At 46.6% G+C, this 19,440-nt stretch overlaps 1 protein-coding gene and 3 non-coding genes across 8 annotated transcripts; all 4 read right to left on the bottom strand.

The window, feature by feature from the left end:
* Positions 1-926: 926 nt before the first annotated feature.
* Positions 927-15,621, bottom strand: PABPC4 (poly(A) binding protein cytoplasmic 4). 5 transcript variants are annotated; one of them, XM_056331606.1, is made up of 16 exons: positions 15,471-15,621; positions 14,480-15,161; positions 8,292-8,485; positions 7,877-7,992; positions 7,262-7,401; positions 6,898-6,992; positions 6,208-6,345; positions 5,512-5,607; positions 4,728-5,000; positions 4,373-4,460; positions 4,080-4,199; positions 3,378-3,505; positions 2,631-2,724; positions 2,376-2,506; positions 2,186-2,285; positions 927-1,276 (listed from the first exon to the last, which is right to left on the bottom strand). In XM_056331606.1, exons 2-15 carry the CDS (start codon positions 14,670-14,672, stop codon positions 2,199-2,201), a joined length of 1,893 nt encoding a protein of 630 aa, XP_056187581.1. In that variant the 5' UTR covers positions 14,673-15,161; positions 15,471-15,621; the 3' UTR covers positions 927-1,276; positions 2,186-2,198. The 5 variants fall into 5 exon arrangements, with proteins under 5 accessions (XP_056187581.1, XP_056187582.1, XP_056187583.1 ...); XM_056331607.1 differs by having other exon boundaries at positions 14,480-14,718; positions 15,226-15,609; XM_056331608.1 differs by having other exon boundaries at positions 14,480-14,718; positions 15,471-15,597.
* Positions 3,810-3,944, bottom strand: LOC130147109 (small nucleolar RNA SNORA55). Its single transcript, XR_008821129.1, has one exon. It is a non-coding gene; the product is annotated as a small nucleolar RNA SNORA55 (small nucleolar RNA).
* On the bottom strand, positions 5,100-5,232 carry LOC130147106 (small nucleolar RNA SNORA55). Its single transcript, XR_008821125.1, has one exon. It is a non-coding gene; the product is annotated as a small nucleolar RNA SNORA55 (small nucleolar RNA).
* Positions 5,762-5,894, bottom strand: LOC130147108 (small nucleolar RNA SNORA55). The gene has a single exon (XR_008821128.1). It is a non-coding gene; the product is annotated as a small nucleolar RNA SNORA55 (small nucleolar RNA).
* Positions 15,622-19,440: the final 3,819 nt, after the last annotated feature.

The raw sequence follows: 19,440 nt of genomic DNA, 5'->3' as shown, positions 1-19,440 counted from the left end.
TAAGTTAAGTGTAAACATATTTACTCAAAGAATGTAGGTATAGTAATTAGGTCATGTAACCATAGTTTGAAAGAAATAATGAAATAACTAATGAAAGGAGGAGTCCGTTTCTCTAACTTTTGCTAACAAGGGGCCTGTTCATAAGTTATCTAGAGGGAGCGACTAAAAGAAACAAGCAGAAGCAGCAGATGGTCGACAAGGACATGAATTATCTCAGACCAGTAAGAACACTGCAAACTTGCAAGACCATCACATACCAGGCAAAAGGTAAAAAGTACACCATGAGGAAGACCTTCGGCTTTCCTCCCAAAGACCCCTGCCCACAATTCTTGGAAGAATTTGCACGAGCACGAAGGACTGATAAGCTAATTAACATATGAAGCGAGAATATGTTAATGATTTTCAGGAAATACTATGTTTATGCATGAATGAGTTCTATATGAGGTGTCTGATTGTGAAGCTTGGTGTGCGCTGATTGTGAGAGGACTCACTCACACACCCGGCCATCAACAAAGCAGCGTCTGCTTATCTGCATCACATTGGTGTTGACAAGTTCTTCATTCTGAGATTTCGGTAACAGAACCTTTAAACATCCAGCTGGAAATACAGAAATGCACACAAAGAACAGCAAAGCTGCTCGATTCAAAGGCAGCCGAGCTCCCCCCCCCCCCCCGACACTTCACTCAAAAAACACCCCCAGACCCTTCTGCTACATCACCGCTTGGCCCTCACCCCTTCAGACACTAACCAAACCCAACCTCGGCCTGCAACAGTTCTAACAGCTGCTTCAAAACAGTTACTATCTCAAATTAACAAGTAATAACTCAAACCACAATTTTACCAAATCATGACAACTGCCCATCAGCTTAATTCTACTAAGCCATAACACATTTACGTACCAAACCAAGAGAAGAGAGGACAAACAGTGAAACTTTATTTCTTTATTGATAAATGCTTTCCAGACTTTCCAAACTGGATTGTTCAGTTAAAACCAAAACCACAAAATACTTTCAACCTAAAATCTTCAATGTCCTCCTTAGAAGACACAAAGGGTAGCTCTGTTCTGACCACAAAGGAAAAGCTTGCAAGCCCAATTCTCATTTTTGAAATCTAGAGCTTCCAAGTTGGCTTTTTAAATAAGATCTTAAAGATTAATTTACAAAATGCAATATAACTATATGATATGCTGCACGGCATTGAGATCTGCAGGACAGTGAAGAATCTTCAAACATCTTGAGTTGACGTCTATGAAGGGGCTATTTGGCTTCTTTGCATCCTAGAGGAAGGAGAGGAAGACCAGTTACCTACACACAGCACACCTCACTCCAGGCTACTGAACCTCCCAGCATGACAAGCCATAAGGACTCCAAATATAATTCGCAAGACACAGAGAAGCTGTAAATGGTTGTGGATAATACCCATTTCTGATGATCTGTCAAGAAATTGACTCTTTAGCAGAGAAGCCAGTGACTGGAGCTGCTAAGAAATAGATGGATGAAAATGTAAGATCCCTCATCATTCCGAGCGGTGACATCTGACCACATCAGCTTCACAAGAAGTACTGAAGACATCAATTCCAGACAACCCACAGAAAAATGGATTGTCAAAAGTGAGAAGAGGCATTCAAAGAATCAAAAGCCTTACTCAGAAGAGCCAGCTCCAAACACAGGAGACAGCATTCGCTCAGACCTATGCAGTGAAATGACATTCCCGACACCAGCACTTCAATATACACCGCAGGCAGATGGTTGTCAGGATAAGGAATGGGCATTAACAGCCTATTTAGCCTCCAAGTCACTAGAACATCCTGTGTGTCTCATTCTATTTCCCAGATTAGCAGTTTCACAAGACTCATCTCAATACATTATTCCTTCCTTGACACGTTAACTGCTAGGAACACTTCAGGGATTTACACAACATCTTTTCGATGCTTAATTAAAATAAGAATTCTGAAGAATATTTCTAAAGTTTCAACAGTAAGGATTCTTTCTGTTGGGAGAAACTACATTAGTGTGGTTTTTGGGTGGGGTTTTTTTTTTTTTTTTTAAGGAGCGGACTAAAATCAGACAAGTGCTGCACAGGGACCTACGTGGGCCTCCGGACCAGCTGCTGTTCGCTAACACTCATGCTTTATTTACTCTGATTCTGGAAGCTTTTAACCGAAGCTAAGGACCAAGACACTCACCAGTCTTCCTGGTTTAAGAGGTAGCAGTGACCACGCCCACCTTCTGGGCAGCTTCTTTCTTGGCTTGGTGAGCCTGCAACACTGCAACAGCCTCCTCCACCTCGGGGAGACAAGTTACCGATAGTGAGACCTGCTCTCTTGACCAAAGCCTCCCACAGTCCACCCCACCTGAAGGAACAGGCCAGTTTACCTTTGACCGGAGGGACTCCGGAGACTCTAACATGTGCAGCAGCTCCGAGTTGTCAATCTCTAGCAGCATCCCCGTGATCTTCCCTGCAAGGCTGGGGTGCATAGCTTGGATCAGAGGGAACAAACGTTCTCCTGGGGAACAAAAAACCAAACAAAAAAAGTTCAGACAGCCAAGTTTCAATTAAAAAGTCATCTCGGGAAATCCCCTCAGGTTTCAAATTAAAATGCAATCTGTAAGAACTAAAGTTTCGCTTACCCAGCATCTGTTTCTGCTCCTGGGGAGGGGCAGCAGCCAGCATGGAGGCCGTTAGCGGCTCCTGTCCCTGCACGTGTACTGCAGGCTGAGGTGCCTATAGAAGGGCAGACATGAGGGTTTTGAAATAGATACTAGGCTGACTGCTTCATATTCAGAGACAATAAGATATTCTCTCCCTCTAAAACACAATCTTTTTCAAGCCTACAGCAGACAAGTTTCAGAAAAGGACAGATAAGGTACCCTTCGTTCACAAACTTGCTCCGTCCAAGTCCTGAACTCAAAAGCCCATAATGTCACGTACAGGCACCATAAATATCTTACAAAAACTGGATCAAACATTGCAAGACAAAAGCCATAATTGAGAAAGAGTAACATCCATGCCTGCTTTTTTTTTTTTATTACAACCCAGAAGTTTGTGGGAGAAGCAAACTGTGCTTTCAATGATACCCTAGTGAGGATTTGGCAAGGAGGGGAGAGAATGAATGGTTGCAAAAATGGGAAAGCAAAGAACCAAGAAAAATATCCTTAGAGCAAATCTGGGTTAAAAAGGGCTTGCAAGTACAGGACAGATAAACCAGCTAAGCTGTCCCTGGCAAAGGGACAATGCCAAATTTTTAAATTCCAAATTATGATGCTATCTGGGTTATAAAAGTAGCTTGAAGATTCTGTAAAAACACTTCAGTTGCATGTGAAACCTGTCGGACTGCAGTAACTGCAGGGTCTTCATGGCCCAGGCCCTCGTGTTACCTGCAAAGGCTGTACAGCTGGGTGCGGGCTGCGGACACTTGAGGCATATTTATAAGGAGGAACCGCTCTGGGAGCAGGGGCAGCTACAGGCGGACGAGGAGCTAAATTCTGTGCTGCAGTGCCAACGCCTGTAAAAGAAGAGGACAACAGGATTACAAACACCTGTAGCAACACACAAGCAAGTTGGGATGTCTAGTATTAACTGCTGAATTCAAACTATGCTCTGCACAGTAATACTACTTTAGAAACAGGCCTCCAAAATGGAACTGGCTACTTTAGGAAGGGGCTATTCTCCCTCAAACTAAACCATGGATTCCATATCTTACATTTAAGGCATTTTACAGCTGCTCAGCGGAATGCAATTATTTTGGATGCTCTACTCTGAAAACAATATCCAAAACCTACATAGCCTTTATTTTTTTTTTTAGTGGTAAATGTTGTAGAAGTGTAGAGATTGGTTCCAAACCAGTGGAAAACCACCCATATCTGGATTTCCACTGCTGTGCTGTAGCACCAACTGTCCCCAGACCTGCACTGCACAGCAAGGAATAGGAAAGGTTCAGGTGCTGTCTCTGCCCCTTGCTCCAGGTGGCCTTTGGTTATCTGTATCTGACAACCAACTTTGGAAGTCAAAGTCAAGTCTCAACAGCATCCTCCTCCCTTCACAGACAAGGGGAAGAGCCTGGGAGGCAGACACCTTACCAACTCGCTGGGCAGCGGCAGGGAGGCCACGAGAGGCCGGAGCATTGCCGGCAGGGGCCAGATGGCGCAGTGCTGGCCGTGGTCCAGACTGGCGCATGGCATTTGGCATTCCCTGGAAGCCTAATGGAAAAAATGAGGGGAAATCCTCAAAACAGAACTGACTGGCAAGCCAGGACAGTCAGCTACAGGAAGCAGGTTGGGGTTGTGCACGGAAAGGAAAGCATGCATTGTTCTTGTTGGAAGGTACAGCCAAAAGGGTCACACGACCAAAACATTGTCTCTAGCATGCTCACCTTGAGGTCTTCCTCCTTGCTGCCAGCGTGGGTTGGGTCTCATCTGCGTCATTTGATTGGGTGCATAGTAAGCGGGTCTGCTCTGAGCCTGAAGAAAGATCAGACAAGCTCAGAGGTGACATCAAGTTAAAAACAAAACATTGTTTACAACATGTTTTGGCAGTTGTTGCCAGGACTCAACCCTCAATTCACATTGAGAGAACAGGCAGCTGGGAAGTCACAGAATTAACTCCACTGACTGCACCACTCATTAGGAGTTATTTGCTTACAGGCATAAGAATGGCTCAGTGAGATTACTGCAGCTGAGCCATCAAAGCTCCAAGACAGGTTAAAGAACCACACTAGCTCAGCTCACCTGGGGCACAGCAGGCATGAAATATCCCCCAGCAGCAGGCTGGAACTGATTAATGATTGTGTTAGCAGGCAAGGCTCTCATCCCAGCAATGCGCTGCATGTACTGATTAGTTAGATGGGCCTTTCGCTCTTCTTTCCTTTGTGCAAGTGCAACGTACAATGGCTTTGAGCCCACAATTCGCCCATTCATCTCAGTCACAGCTTTCGTAGCTTCCTCTGGAGAGGAAAAGCAGACAAAGCCAAACCCTTTGCTCCGTCCATCTTCCAGCATCACCTGCAGTAAAGACCAATTGCTAGTGGAGTACCGTTACAAGAACTTAGCCTAAGAATTCCTTTTTTTTTTTAAATGTCAGATTTCAGGCAGGTAGGACATAAATGTTGCAGAGGTGTAGAGACAGGTACTCAATGAACGAGAAGTCACCTGTCTGGATTTACTCTGCTTTTCTGTAAGCACCATGTGTCCCCAGGCCCACACTGCACAGTAAGGAATGGGAAAGATTTGGTGCAACCTCTAAACACATGTAGGAAAGTGCCATTTCATGCTTATTGGGCGTCACTGCAAACAAGCGTGTTTGCCACTTCCTCCCTCCTCTTTTGATGAGGGAATGACGTAAATTTTCAGTAAAATCCCACTGAGACCCAAAGAAATCTGTGTATTTACTAGTCCAGATGTTCTCAGGACCATAATGACCACGGGATATAAGAACTGCCCTTCAATCCCATGTCAGATAACAGCTTCTTCTTCAGGTTTTAAAATCCAAATACCCCCCCAAACCCCGCAGTACCTTGGCACTTGTTATTGACCCAAAAGGTGAGAACTCCTTCCTCAGTTTTTCATCATCTATGGTGTCATCTAGGTTTTTAATGTATAGGTTAACACCCTAGAAGGGAGAGAACAGTAAGATATTCATAACATAAAAGTTAAATCTTGAGCACATTGACTGTTAGCATCATCTGCCAGAGCCATAATTTATCTGAAAACTCTTAATTTAGCATACTGTTGTTCCTTCCCGACCACCCAAAGCCAAAGGCGATAAATGTTGCACAGGTGTAGAGACAAGTCCCACTGTGGTGAAAGGGAGCTTGTCTGGATTTCCTCTGCTTTCCTGTTGCACCATGTATCCCCAGTCCAGCACTACATTGCAAGGAGCGGGAAAGATTCAGATGCGATCTCCGACATGATCCAGTTTTGTCATAAATTAGAGACACAACAGTACAGGGTTATGCTGGCCCTTTCCATCCTTCTAGATATCCCCATTTGAAAGTAAATGAGACTGCACAACTGTTTCCTTATGTCCTCCTGAACACTTTCATTATGCCCCGGATGCCTCCTTTGCCCTCAAATACCACAGACTAGCCTTTACATTTTAACTCCCAGGATCTCTCATAGGACCATGACTGACTATTTTGTCAATTCCTTTCAACTCTTCCAACAGACTGAAAGCAGTGCTCAAATTTAGAAAAGGAACAGAATTATTCACCTGGTACCGGCTGAGTCTCTCTTGTTTTAGCTGTTCAAACTTCCGTTTCAGCTCTGCCTGGCGCTCAACCTTCTTCTGTGCTCGGCCTACGAATACCATTTTCCCATTGATATCCTTTCCATTCATTTCTTCTACTGCCTGGTCAGAGGGTTCAAGAGGAAACTGTCAGCTGCTGAAGACAGCACCTACCTGTTCCTGTGAGGACGGGACTGTCCAAAGATCACATTGTATCCCTGCCTGTTAGCCAGTTAACCAAGGCTGAAGTTATCAGGAGAGAGAGCACGCTGACACCACCAAGTGCTGGACTAACAGCAACTCGTCAATTTAACCCCACCCTTTCTTGTAATTAAGGCCGTATTTTAACTAGCATACTGCTCAGAGAAGACCATTTCTAAGCAGTGATCTCACTCTAGACACCTTCTTCCTCCTTAAACCCTGCACTGTAGTATTTATTCAGCAATTAATGTTCCTGATTATACCACTGCATTCTGTGGGTCTAGTAATCTGGAGAAACGCCAAGTTACCCTTGAACATCAAGCAGTAAGGAGCAAAAGGTTTCCAAATTCCCACACCTAGAAGAGGTTATGCCCGAGGCAGGATTTTTCTCTTATTTTAGTAACAGGCTCCCATGATAAACCAAAGTTTTCTTCCCTGAAGATGATACCCAAGCAGCATAAAAACCGGTCATACCTTGTTAGCATCTTCATGCTTTTCAAAGCTTACAAAGCCAAAGCCCTTGGATTTTCCGCTGGGGTCTGTCATCACTTTAACACTCAGAGTTTTACCTGTTATCAAGGGACAGGGTTAGTAAGATGTCACAAAACTATTTCATGACTATTAAAACTCCATACAATAGCCCCAGCCCTCCCTCCTCTCTCACTCTCATCTGCGGGTCAGCCTCTGTCTCCTGTCCAACGTGTAGGCACAACTACTACCCACACCTCAACTCTTTGTATTCCTCAGCCTCAAAGTGACCCAGGTAGAGCTATACACATGGGTAAACTACCATGGGTCATGAAATTCACAGCCTCATTAGAAGTGTTTCTGTATTTACCATATTTGCTGAAAAGCTCCTTTAGTCTTTCATCATCCATGTCATCCCCAAAGTTTTTAATATAAACATTGGTGAATTCCTTCGCCTTGGCTCCCAACTCAGCCTCCCGCTCTTTACGAGACTTGAATCTCCCAACAAATCTGTAAAAAAGAATGAAAATCCCAATAAGCAGCTTGTTTTCAAGAGTGGAAAAAACAATGTGTGACTTGCAGTGAGGCAAAAAATGAGTGTGTAGTAGGAGCTGGGAACGGGGACAAGAAAGGGTGACAGCAGAAGAGAAGGACAAACAGGCCACAGACCAACCAGAAAAATCACCTGTTCTACTGTCGGCCAAGGACACCCACCCAGCTCTGCATTGGAGAGTACTGGCCACAGAGACCCACCCCAGCCCACTAGCAGAGGGGTAGAAAATCAAGGCTTGGTTAGGGAAACCCACCAGCCCTGTAATGGAGGGGGAGCAGGCCATGGCTTGGGCAGGGTCACTCACCAGCCCTGTAGTGGAGAGGTAGCAGGCCAAGGCTTGGGCCAGGAGAACCAGTGCCTTGTGTGTCCCTGTTAATACCGAGATGCATCACGGTTCATGTGATCGTTGCTGCCGCTGGCTGTGACACTCACACTTTGCGGTCGTTTAGCAGCATGCCGTTCATCTTCTCGATGGCTCTATCTGCAGCATCCTGGGTCTCAAAGTGCACAAATGCGTAGCCCTTAGAGCCATTCTCATCACACACCACCTAGATACGTGGAAAACAAAATGTCAGCACTCCAAACATGTTTTCTCCTCTGTCAAGCTCAGACAAGGCCGGCACGTGAAAATAGGTTACTGGCAAGGAAGGCATTATCTCTGTTTCAGACTTGCATGCTTCATGACCAGATCTGACCCAACTTCAGCAATCCCTGACCTTTTGGCCAACTCTGCCTCTTAGACACTCCACTCCTCACTTGGTAGAAGGTGTCCCTTTCACTTCCTACGCTGGACGTGTCTGATCATGTCACCGCTACAAAAGAATTGCACAAAGTAACCACATCTCACCTTGCAGGACAAAATATTCCCAAACGCTGAGAACGTGTCATAAAGTGCCTTGTTATCAATGGATTTGTCCAGGTTCTTAATGAAGACATTCCCAACCCCTGACTTCCTCAAGGAGGGGTCCCTCTGAGACCACATGATGCGAATTGGTTTTCCTTTGATCACATCAAAATTCATGGTATCTAGAGCACGCTCAGCTGCAAGAAAAGTCAAGAATATGTTTCTGTGGTTTGTTAAAGAATAAAAGGTTTCCATCATGTGGGTGATTGTCTTCTCTGACTTTTACTCAGCTCATGGAGGCATTTGGGGTAGTATCATGGGCAACTAATTCCAATGACCTTTTAACTCGGTGTTTCAAGGGAGGTCTTTGCAGCAGTCACTAGACGTGTTTAAGTCTATAATAGGTTTAACAGACTATTTTACATTTACATTACAGCAACGTTTTAACAATCATAGCAAAATGAATGTCAAAGTGCCTGGGGTTTATTAGTTATATTGTTAATTATTATAAAGGTAAATTGTTCCACCCAAAGAAGGAAAGGAAATACAGGAAGCCCTGAGGAAAAAAGGGAAGTAACAGAAGTGACTCTTTGGCTTGCTTGCTTTTCACGAGGCTCACACCTAGCTGTACTCATTGCTATTAAGAGAAAAAGATCATCTCCCTATCAGGTCAGGGAAAATGTGCAGGAACACGTGGCTGGCTGGGAAGACATGAGTCAGCCTCTAACTTACATGGCCAAAAAAAAATGATTCCCAAGTTGCTCAATCTAAGGATGACAGCAAGAACGGGCAAAACCCTGGAAAAAAGTTCGTATACCTGATCTGATTAACAGGGAAGTGTTTCTCTAAACTCTTAAAACCCCAGCACTGTCATTCTAACCTACACTGAAACCCCCTCCATGATTCTATTTCTGCTACCTACTGATATATTAAAAGGATCATTACGTACACACATTAGGATCTTGTTCATAAAATTGAGATGCTTGGAACTCTTCGGTGCCAGGAAACACTCCCAGCATGGAGTGCACAGAGAAAAAGATGACTGTTAATTCCCAGCATGAAGCAGGGAAAGAAAGGAATAGACATGCATTAAAATCAAGGAATATTAACAGGGCAGAACCCAAGTTTTCCAAATTTGTTTGGCTCAGTTCTTCCAGGCCACCTTCACTCAGTGATACTTGCTGATTAGATTTCAGGAGCAGCAAATTCAAGGAAAATGTCTATTCAAACACCTTCTTTCATGGGACTTTGCTAGTGCAGCCAGAGTAACTACTCAGCATTTCACAAAACTACCTCTAGGAACTCCAATGGGACATTACCTACAAAAGCCTCCTGTGCTCCCTACCTCCCAAAGTCAGCTTCAACTACTACATGGAAGTTTCTCAGAATTTTTCATGTGCTTTGAAATGTTTTTTGTTGTTGTTGCTTTTTAAATTGAAGTGGTGCCATCGCTATCTTCCCCAATCCTTCACACATACACCCAGCTGGGAAACAAGCTCTACTGGACTTCATTCCTGAAGTAATCAGGCTTAAAAAATAATAATTTAAGGAGGAAAGTTATATTTGCTAGGATTCTACACTAGCTCTATTTAGTCAAAGGTGTTAAATGCAATTAACTGCCATGCTAAAATGATTCCTCAGCTGCTACTCTGAATCAAGGCAACAGAGGTTCTTCCTGCAGCCCATTCCTAGTAGGCACTTCAGCAGGCAACTTGGTCCAGCTTGTCAAATTTGGCAGTGTTTATTTATAGCAGGGAGAGGTCCTCCAGAAGTATGTGTTGGCAAGGACACAAACTAGTTGTATATACCATTTGCAGCAGAAACAGGGCTCCTCCTGAAAGGTGACAAGCAGATCAAGCAGCAACAAGAGGGAACAGTGAAACTCTCTACAGAAGCTAACGAGACACAGACTAGTTACAAACTCGGTTGTGTTCTTTCAAGCTTCCTAAGCTTATACTTAAGCAGTATTGCACTATCGCACTGCTCTTTCAAAAGCTTGCTAGTATTCCCTCAGACACTTCTTGTGAATAGTAGCATAAAAAAGCCCTAGGCAGATTCCCAGATTTGAGACAGGTCTGCCATACCCAGAGGTGGAAATGTAATTACATTGTATCAGGACCTACCAAAACCTGTAAAGGATCAGCATGAGTTAGGTGAATGACTCCTGCCAGGTAAGTTTGATTCATTTCCTTAACCTGAGCAAACACCTTCTTGTTTTTCTTCTATTTAAAGCCACAAAGCTTCAGCCATTTCAGTTCCTGGTATCTGTTGCTCTCTGCTGGTTCCTGTCATCCTTCCAGCAGATTCAACTGGAACTCATATATAACATTATACACACTTTTAACCCCTTTCAGGCTTCCTTTTCATTCCTCTTCCATAGCCTTCAAGATAGGGAAAGCATAAAAACACTCCTTGCATTTTGCCTCAGGCTTCGAGGTAATTAATCTCCCTTACAGGCTCCCTGATGCGGAGCTAACACAATGCTGGAATTAGTGACTGTGGTTGAGCAGCATAAAGACAGATAACCACATGCATGCACCAAGATTCACCCAGAAGAAACTCTGCCCAGGGAGTTTTATCCTGCAAAGAAGGCTGCTCCGCAAACCTCCAGGCTCTCACTTACATCACTAAGCAAAGAAAAAAAAGACCCAACAACAAAAGCACATAGCACAAATCTAACCCCTTATTTTTCAGAAGGGAGATGTTACATACAAAGAGACTCAAATCCCTTGATCACTGAAGTTAGAACAAAATGCTCTTGACAATGAAGTAACCACTCTTCCCTTTTAGTTTCACACCTGCATTCATGTTACACAGGTCTTTCCTTACATTGTCTTCTCCTCTTTAAGGAAGAGGGGAGACAAAAAGGTTGTCTATGCTTCTTCTACAGCTTGCCGCTTCAGAGACACTTATCTAATCCCACTCTGCGTTCCTTCTTGGCTTGGAAAAGGTTTTGTTTTTTCTGTACTTCCAGAACAGCTTCCCTCTGTAGCCATATTAAAAGCTTCTTTGCTTCATTATCTAGTTGTCATGTCATGACTGTCAACATTATGAAACCCTGGAATGCAGTTAAATCGCATGAGGAACACATGAAAAAGAAAATTCAGCTTTTCTTTCAAATGAAATGAGTTCATTTTCTTTCCCTTCTTCACAGTCAAAGAGAATAAATATTAATGACCACAGCTGAGCCTGAACTAGCCAGAACTTTGAAGCATTTCCTTAATCTGCCTATCAGAGTGTGACAGATCCAGTACTCAGCATTCACTGGTTACCAGGCCAAAGAACTGCAGTAAAAACAGTAGAGCTTACTTTCACTAAAAATAACCTCTCTGCAGCAGACTGCCAGTTAGATAGTGCATGTCCAGAAAGTAGCCCCTTCCAGGGTCAAGCATCACTCCATTAGCTAACAAAATATAAAGAAAAACACATGCTTTGAACCAATTCGGACACAGAACTCTGGAGTGTACAGCACATTCGGGATGCGACAGTGTGAGCTCCTGGTAGTCCCACGTAATGGGGAAGAGTTTTGGCTACTTGACTTGCTCTATGGCCTTTCTCTAGCTGTAAGGACAGAGCCCTGTCCACCACAAAAATGTTAAAGCATTGTTTTTCTTCAGATTAACGAAGCACTCAGCCTTCCATGTAAGGTGCCAGGGAAACACAAACTATCATAGATCAACTTCTTTAATACCTACTACTACTTCAGGCATACTAACGATGTGTCCACAAGAACTTCCCTGGAAGTTTTCAGAGGACAAAGCCTCCTGATTACTTTAAGTGGTATTTTGTAGCATCTGCTACCACCCATAAATCAAACCAGATCCCTACAGTGCTACAGAGCACCCATCATCTTTTCACAGGTTCAGTAAAATGATGTCCAACTGCATTTCTGGTCATACATTCCCGAAAGAAAATACAGATCTCTCCTTATCTCAGAAAGCCCTCATACAGGCAGTACTGTGTACTGCCACCTTGAAAACAGTCCCAATTTCTGCATTTGACAACAGAAATTAAATTCTTCATATTCAGGTTTGTTTCAGAGAGAACTGCAACACACCACCAGCGGGCTCACCTTTCCAAAAATTAGCTGTTTATGTTCTGCTGCATTACATTTAGTACAGCAGCTGGTTTTTACTTATGCAAAGCAACACATGCTGCAGCTTGCCAGACAGAAGAAATTAGGAGCATTTCAGAAGAGATCTCTTCATGAGGGCAGGAGGAGTTTGAATATTTCTCCTTCCCAATATTAACTCAATGATTAGGTTTAAATCACTTGACCTTCTAAGACCTAGCAGTAACAAGACACCACTTTGTCAAAGTATCGCTTGAAGTACTGAGACTTCCTAAAATGTCTGCTGCCTCACCAGGAACCCAGAATCATGCAACCTCCCTCTAAATTCCTCCCTATTTATTATCATAAAAGATTACTTTGAAATACATTAGAAATACACCTGTCTTTGTATTTGTACAAGATGCAGAACTTTTTCTTCTAAAGCAAGAAGCACGTGTGACTAGCCACTCTTCCCTTTTAACACTGTAACTACACTTTATACAGGTCTTCCTTACTTTCAGAGAGCTTGATACTTTTGCACCCCATCTCCCCAACATTTATCTAATCTGAGCTCTGATTTCCTTCTTGGCTTTATTTCTGCTGCTTGTTCTTGCTTCTCTCATCCTGCAAAATGAGATCATAGCCTAGACAAAGGCAGGTGGTTTTAAAAGAGGGAATCAGCCAGGTTCATCAGAGCAGGAGAAGACCGCCTACACAGACTCTCAGGTTTTTTCCTTCTCGATGAGAAGTTTAAAAACACAAATACATTGCTTAGCCTGCATAAAAAGCACTTCTGAGAGTTCCATGAATGGGAAATTATGCACTGGGGCGCAAGCAAGTTTTTTATCAGCCTGGCAAGAAAAAGGATCAGAAGTGCTTGATCAGATCAGTTTTCAGGGCAAGGAAAGGACATGCAGAAGGTACTTTGACCTGGGAGAGGATGGAAGCTAGGATGGCACATAGTCACAACCGACTTTGGAAAAATCCAAATAACAGACTTTGAAATCCAGAGATTCCAGCCAAGAGCTCAATCCCAGACGCTCTGCTAGCTTGCAGGAATACAGTTTTGTAATAATGTTTGTTTTCTACACAACAAATACTTTGTTCCAAAGTCAATACATTACCCTGTGCAACAAACAGGCCACTCTGCTGTCTGTAATAATGTAAAGCTGGATAACTTAGTACAGGCTAAAGGAAAAGTTTACTTGCTGCTGAAGCCTGTGCTGCTGCAAACTGATTCTGAATTCAAGGGAAAGTCTGCTCTCATTTATCCTTTGGATGTCTTTATTGTACGTAGATACTGCTAAATCACAGCATGGAGCAATAAACTCGCTCCAGTCAACAAGCAAAGGCTCTGAAAACTAGGGCTGAAAATGCTGACCCATTTTTCTTCCAGAAAAGACATGTTCCAAAATGACCTCTTCTGTCCCATCCTTCACATGCTACTGCTGCTTCAGCTCTGGAATATCTACTTGAGCAGGAACAAAATTAAAGTATGAAAAAAAGGGTCTGGCAAGAGCAAATCAGCATGGCTTCAGTATGTGAGACAACCTGGTTTCCCGTGCATTGAACAACACACCTTCTTTCCCATTAACCACCTCCCAGGCTGGGAGACCCACCCAATTGCTTGCACAAACACAGCAGCCTGCGGTCCACCAAAATCCCCAAACATTAAACTGGAGCGGGCAGCCAGAGGCTCAGCCAGTCCAACTGAGCATTCAGCCACGGCTGCCTACTCTGAACTTTCTCTGCTAGAACTGCACGAAGAACCACACAAATAGCCCCAAACTATGTGACAACAAAGGAGAACACGGTGGAGATTATTCTCCTATGCGTGGAACGAACCCGAGTCTCCACAGTTTAATATCAGTAAGAGAGAAATAGATTATCTGAGATGTTACCAAGATGTGCATTTGCAGAGTATTTTGTAGGCACCAAGCAGTAAAAAAATATTCCAGCTTCAGTCACTACCAAGTGATTGATTACTTACCCTGTAACTAAAATTTTCATAGGCAGCTACACAAACAACACACCAACAGCAGCGTGGATTTGGGGGGGGGGGGGGGGGGGGGGGGGGGCGGCGCGGGAGTGAATAAAAGTAAAGAAAAAAGCCACAGATGAGGTTGCATATGTCACTTACCATCTGCTGGCTGCTGAAAGTTGACATAGGCATACCCGAGGGACCGCCGGGTGATCATATCCCTGCAGACCCGAATGGAGAGAACGGGCCCAGCGGGGCTGAACTTCTCGTAGAGCATGGCCTCGGTGACATCGGGGTGCAGGTCACCCACGTACAGCGATGCCATGGGGTAACTGCTGGCAGCCGTGTTCATCTTCCACCCAGCACGTGCTCCCACCAGGAGCTAAAAGGCTTCTATTCTTGGGGTTTAATTCAAGCTTTTCGTAAATATTTTAAACTGGGGGAAGGGTGGGGGGAAGGGACTCAAAAATCTTATTTAAAAGCCTCACTAAGCAGGGGCCTGCAAAGAGCCGGGGGGGGGGGGGGGGCTGGCAGGAGGCCGGTGACCGAAAAGAGGGCACAGTGGGGGGCACCGGGGGTCGGTTCTCCACCACACCAGGCCCCGGGACAGAGCAGCTGACGGGGGAGGAGAGGCCTGGAAATCAGAAATAAAACCCAAAAGTTAACCCTCCGGGAGAGCGGCACTCGGGTACAAAGGCAAAATTTATACACCGGCTCCCGAGCGTTTCTGCCGTCAGCTGTGGGGCAAAACCCGCCTCGACCTCCCTAAAACCACGGCCCTTATTTTGCTTTAAGAGTCTAATTTAGCCCCAGTTCTTCAGAGCGGAAGCCGTTTGATTTTCTGAGGTAAAAAAAGAAGAAAATTAGGAAAAATAAGCCTCTCTGCAATACGTATTTATACGAACCTTTCCTTCAAAGTTAAATCTTCTCTGCTAGGTTTATATTTTAGAGGAGAGAGAAAGCCGGCGCTAGCGGGGCAGTTAAGTACCAGGCGGCGGCGGTTGAGCGCCCCGAGAGGCGGCCGGGCCGGCAGGAGGGAGCGGGCCGCAGCCGCGCTCGCCCGGCGCCCCCGCGCCTCCCGCGCCCCCGCCCCCCCCCCCCCGCCCTGCGGCCCCGGCCCGGGGCGGCGCTGGCCCCGACACCGACTCACACGCTGCGGCCCGGCGAGCGGAGAGGGGGCGGCGGGCGGCGGGCGCCCCTTTATAGCCGCCGCGGCGGCGTGAGCGGGCCGCCGTGCCGCGGAGAGGAGGCGGCCAGGCCCGGCGGGGAGCGACCCCGGCCGCACGACGCGCCGCCGCCGCCCGCTGCAGCGACCCCAGCGGGGGGGAGGACCGCCGGCCCGAGGCGGCGCGGGGCGGGGCCAGCCCGCGCTGAGGGAGCTCGCGCCTCCCGCCGTTTTGGGGTCGCCGCTCGACGGCCCCTCATGGGGGATGTGGCGGCCCCTCAGCACACCCCAGCCATCGGCCTGGCGCCGGCCGCCCGACGTGCCCCGGGGCAAGCGGGCTGCCATTTCTGTCCAAACCGCTGCCGGCGCCAGGAAGCCCAGATCCCCCAGGTGACTGGCCCCTCAGGATGAACACCCACCAGGAGGGATGCGACCTCAGCCCCTCACCCCTCCTCAGCGGCGGTTTTCCTCAGGGTGCCCAACAACACCCACCTTACCTCTCCGGGACGCCCACCTCCCCCAAGCCAGTAATTAACCCAATAAATAAATGCAACAGCTTCCTAATCCTTCAAATTTATGTGGTTGACATGAAAAATGGCGCCTGGGCAGCGTCTGGAGGGCAGCTGGGCAGCCTCACACCTCAGCCCATGGCCTGATCCCACAGCGGCTCAAGGGACGTGCATGGGGATGGTTGGCTAGATTTGGGGCAAAATGACCCTCAGTGGGCAGGGGCATATGCCCACAACACCCCCCAGAAGGGTGTGTTTGGGGTTGTTTTCCATCCCATCCCCATCCCCTGCATGTGGGGTGTCTCACAGGGCAGCTCAGTCCTGCCACAAAACACAACGGGCCCAGGGGAGCCCCCTGGAGAACGGGGTCGTGGAGCAGGGTGAGCAGAAGAATGCACCAGGAGAGCAAATAATTATCCTGGGATAATTGTTCTCGCGGCTCCAAGCTATGGTTTTGAAGGTGTCACTGGCGGTGAGATGAGGAGCAGCCATATCTGCAGCCATTCCTCTTCAGAGCACAATTTTCCCCCTCAAATAAGTGTGAGTTCCTGCGGCAGCCTTGGCACTGTGCCAGCTCACATCATGGGCCGCCCTGGAGCAGGACCAAGGGTCCTCAATGTCTGCCTGTGGAAGCAAGCTGTCAGTCCCTCTTCCCAGGGTGAGGGTTGAACAACTCTAAATACAGCAGAAAGCCACTGGAACAAGAGAGGGATTCACCCCCCCTCCCCTGTCCCACAGTTTCACGCTCACGAGATTCAGCTCCAGGGAGACCCATAATTATCTATTTCCAGCATCTTCAGCAGAGCGTGAGGACACAGCAGCACGGGATTCAGTGATTCATCAGTGACCTTCAGGCACCATGCATGTCCTGTTAAGGGGGACCAAGATAGTCCACAGAGGCTGGTAGCTGGTCTGCTGTGACTTTTCAATTCTACATTACATTGCCTTTAATTTGCTTTAAAAGTGGGCTAAGATGTCATAAAAATGGGATATGATACTTATCTCTTCTATTACAGTGGAATAATAGAAAGTAGCAGAATTAAAAGTAACAATATGAAAGTAAATTGTGATATTTTGCAATATTTTCCATGCAGGTTATTTGCTAAAGACACAAATCATCCTGCTCCTAGTTCATCACCTTCCTCCCAGCAGCCAGCAGTGCTGGGAGGCAGCACTGGTACGCACCGTTGGGATCATGCCTGGCGCCTGCTGCTATTTTGCAGCTTGGTCCTCCACAGGCCAGCATCTCCTCAGCTGGGAAACCATGGGCTGAGACAAGTGTCTTGCTGTGGAAGGAGTTCAGAGTGACTCCCACTCTGACAGCTAAAATCAAAACACAGCAGAGCTCAAAGAACATGTTTCCGCATAAAACACCCTTTGGCTGCAAGCAGCCTCTGTGGCTACACTGAGAATGGCTTTTATTTGAAATATATTTATTGACATGTGCGTCTCCTCCCAGGGGATGCCATGTAGACATCTGGAGCCCTGTGTCCTCCTCTGTCCTTTTCGCTCCTGACACAAACTGAGGGGCTGGAGGTACCCTCTGCCCATGAGGGCCCAAAACCGCCCCAGGGACCCCACTGCTTTTGGTACCCTCAACACACTCCTCCTGCAGCTGCTCCTGGTGACCAACGATGCCCGGGATCCTCCCAGTTTGCCCTCTCAAGACGTTCTGCAGTGCCTGGAGCAAAGGTTACACCTTTTAACGTCTTCATCTCACCGGTCCATCCCCATCGATGACACTGGTGCGAGGGCCTCCCAAGCCACTCTACTACCACGTGTGAGTGGTATCTCAGTGTCTGGTCGTTATAAAAGATCATCCATTTTTCAACACAGACGGCAAGTTTTCAACCAAATGCTGACCCTGGTTTATGATTTCTCCTCCTTAGCTTTGGGATTTTACCAGCAGAGGGCAGGACGTGATTGCTCCACAAGGAGAAAAACCCAGACACGCAGGAGGGAGAGCATTTCACCCAGGGCAGGCAATAGCAGAACTGAGATAAGCAACGTTTTTCATGCAGAGGAATTTGGGAGAGCAGGACTCGCTCGCCGCTAGAGCACCTGCTGCACATCTAATCTCCCGCAGCCTGGAAGCAGCTTTGTCCCCTGCAAGTAGCAGCAAAAGCTTGTTTATCAGGACCCTGTTTCCTTCCAGCCTCGCCATTGTCACAACTGGACCAGCGTTTAACACCGCTGTATGCCACCGAGCAACCCCAGCCGGACTGCACTGAACACAGCCCACGCATTCCCATAGACCTCTTCATTATGTTCTTTTGCCTGAAGAACAAGGATGAAGAGAGTGCGTGAAGAGTTCGGGGATTTCCCCTATAGGGTAGATCAAAAGTTGCCAAGATGTTTTAGAGGAGACATTCAGGCTAAAGAAAACCCTGGGAAAAAAACCGAAGCTCCAGTCCCGGGCTACTGCTCTAATCACCATGTTGCTGTGGGGAGAAAACCCCACGGGCCTGAACTGATGCCCTCCCACCCGCTCTGGCTCCCGTTTGATCAGCAGAGATCAGGAAGTGGGTTGGTTTTTTTCACTGTCTCTGTTTTGTTTTAACACTATAGCCCGTGGGGCTGGTTTGTATGCCTGCCTCCCACAGAGGGTAATTTGGTTCCTCTCGCTGTCCAAGGCCACAGCAGAGCACTGAGCTCCCACCGCCGCCTCCAGCCGGGTCAGGGCATCCCAGGCACCAGCGGGACGACCCGTCATCAATAGCCCTATTATTGCTCTTGAAGTTTCTCTGCGCTTCCAGACGGATGCTGTGTTACTCCATCACAGCTGCAGTTGCTCCCTTCCAGCAATTCCCAACACAGCACTTAAGGCAGGGATTTATGGGCGGTTTTGAAAAGTATTTTGGAGCGAGGAGGAGTTATGGGAAAGGAAGTTGAATTCCCACCATTCCCTAGAAAATTCTCCCAGCATCTTTCACGAGAAGGATCATTTACTGGTCCTTTCCTCAAAACAGAGACAAGCTCTCAGCTGTGGCTCTTTGTTTAGTCCAAAGTGTTTCCCAACAGCAAGATGCAGCAGGGGTTATTCTGGTCCTGCCTGCAAAGGGTCAGGAGACCGAGGTGAGCCCTCGGCGCCTGGCTGCAAGGCTCTGCTGAACCCAGTTTGTTCCCTGACATTTTTGTAGATGCCGATAGCTAAATAAAATGATTTGTTCTCAAGTCACGGATTACTGCCAATCTCAGGGCAAGCGCTGCTGACTGTCTGGCTGATTTTGAAGCACACAGTGGTTTGCAAAGTAGAAAGTCATGGGACTAGTTACCAAGAGGACGCCTATAAAATGACCAGCACGGAGAAGTTACCTTACAAGCTACGTCTTACCTCTCTTTAAGCTTTTCAGGAGCAAAAGCTCACCTGCTGCAAAACTCGCAGTTGTCCAAGCAGGCTGGATTAGCAGCACAGATTCACATCAACACTACATTTCACAACCAGG

The sequence above is a fragment of the Falco biarmicus genome, chromosome 3, assembly GCF_023638135.1.
Source record: "Falco biarmicus isolate bFalBia1 chromosome 3, bFalBia1.pri, whole genome shotgun sequence".
Taxonomy (NCBI): Eukaryota; Metazoa; Chordata; class Aves; order Falconiformes; family Falconidae; genus Falco; species Falco biarmicus.
The sequence above is the reverse complement of the archived record's forward strand: the minus strand, read 5'-3'. Positions and strand labels throughout refer to the sequence as shown.

Excerpts from the sequence above, each read along its gene's own strand:
- PABPC4 (XM_056331611.1), bottom strand. The coding sequence starts at position 14,672 with ATGAACACGGCTGCCAGCAGTTACCCCATGGCATCGCTGTACGTGGGT. Across the intron at positions 4,461-4,727 it reads TCATGCCTGCTGTGCCCCAG|GCTCAGAGCAGACCCGCTTA; the intron begins GTGAGCTGAGCT and ends ATCTTTCTTCAG. Across the intron at positions 2,725-3,377 it reads CAGCTGTACAGCCTTTGCAG|GCACCTCAGCCTGCAGTACA; the intron begins GTAACACGAGGG and ends GCCCTTCTATAG.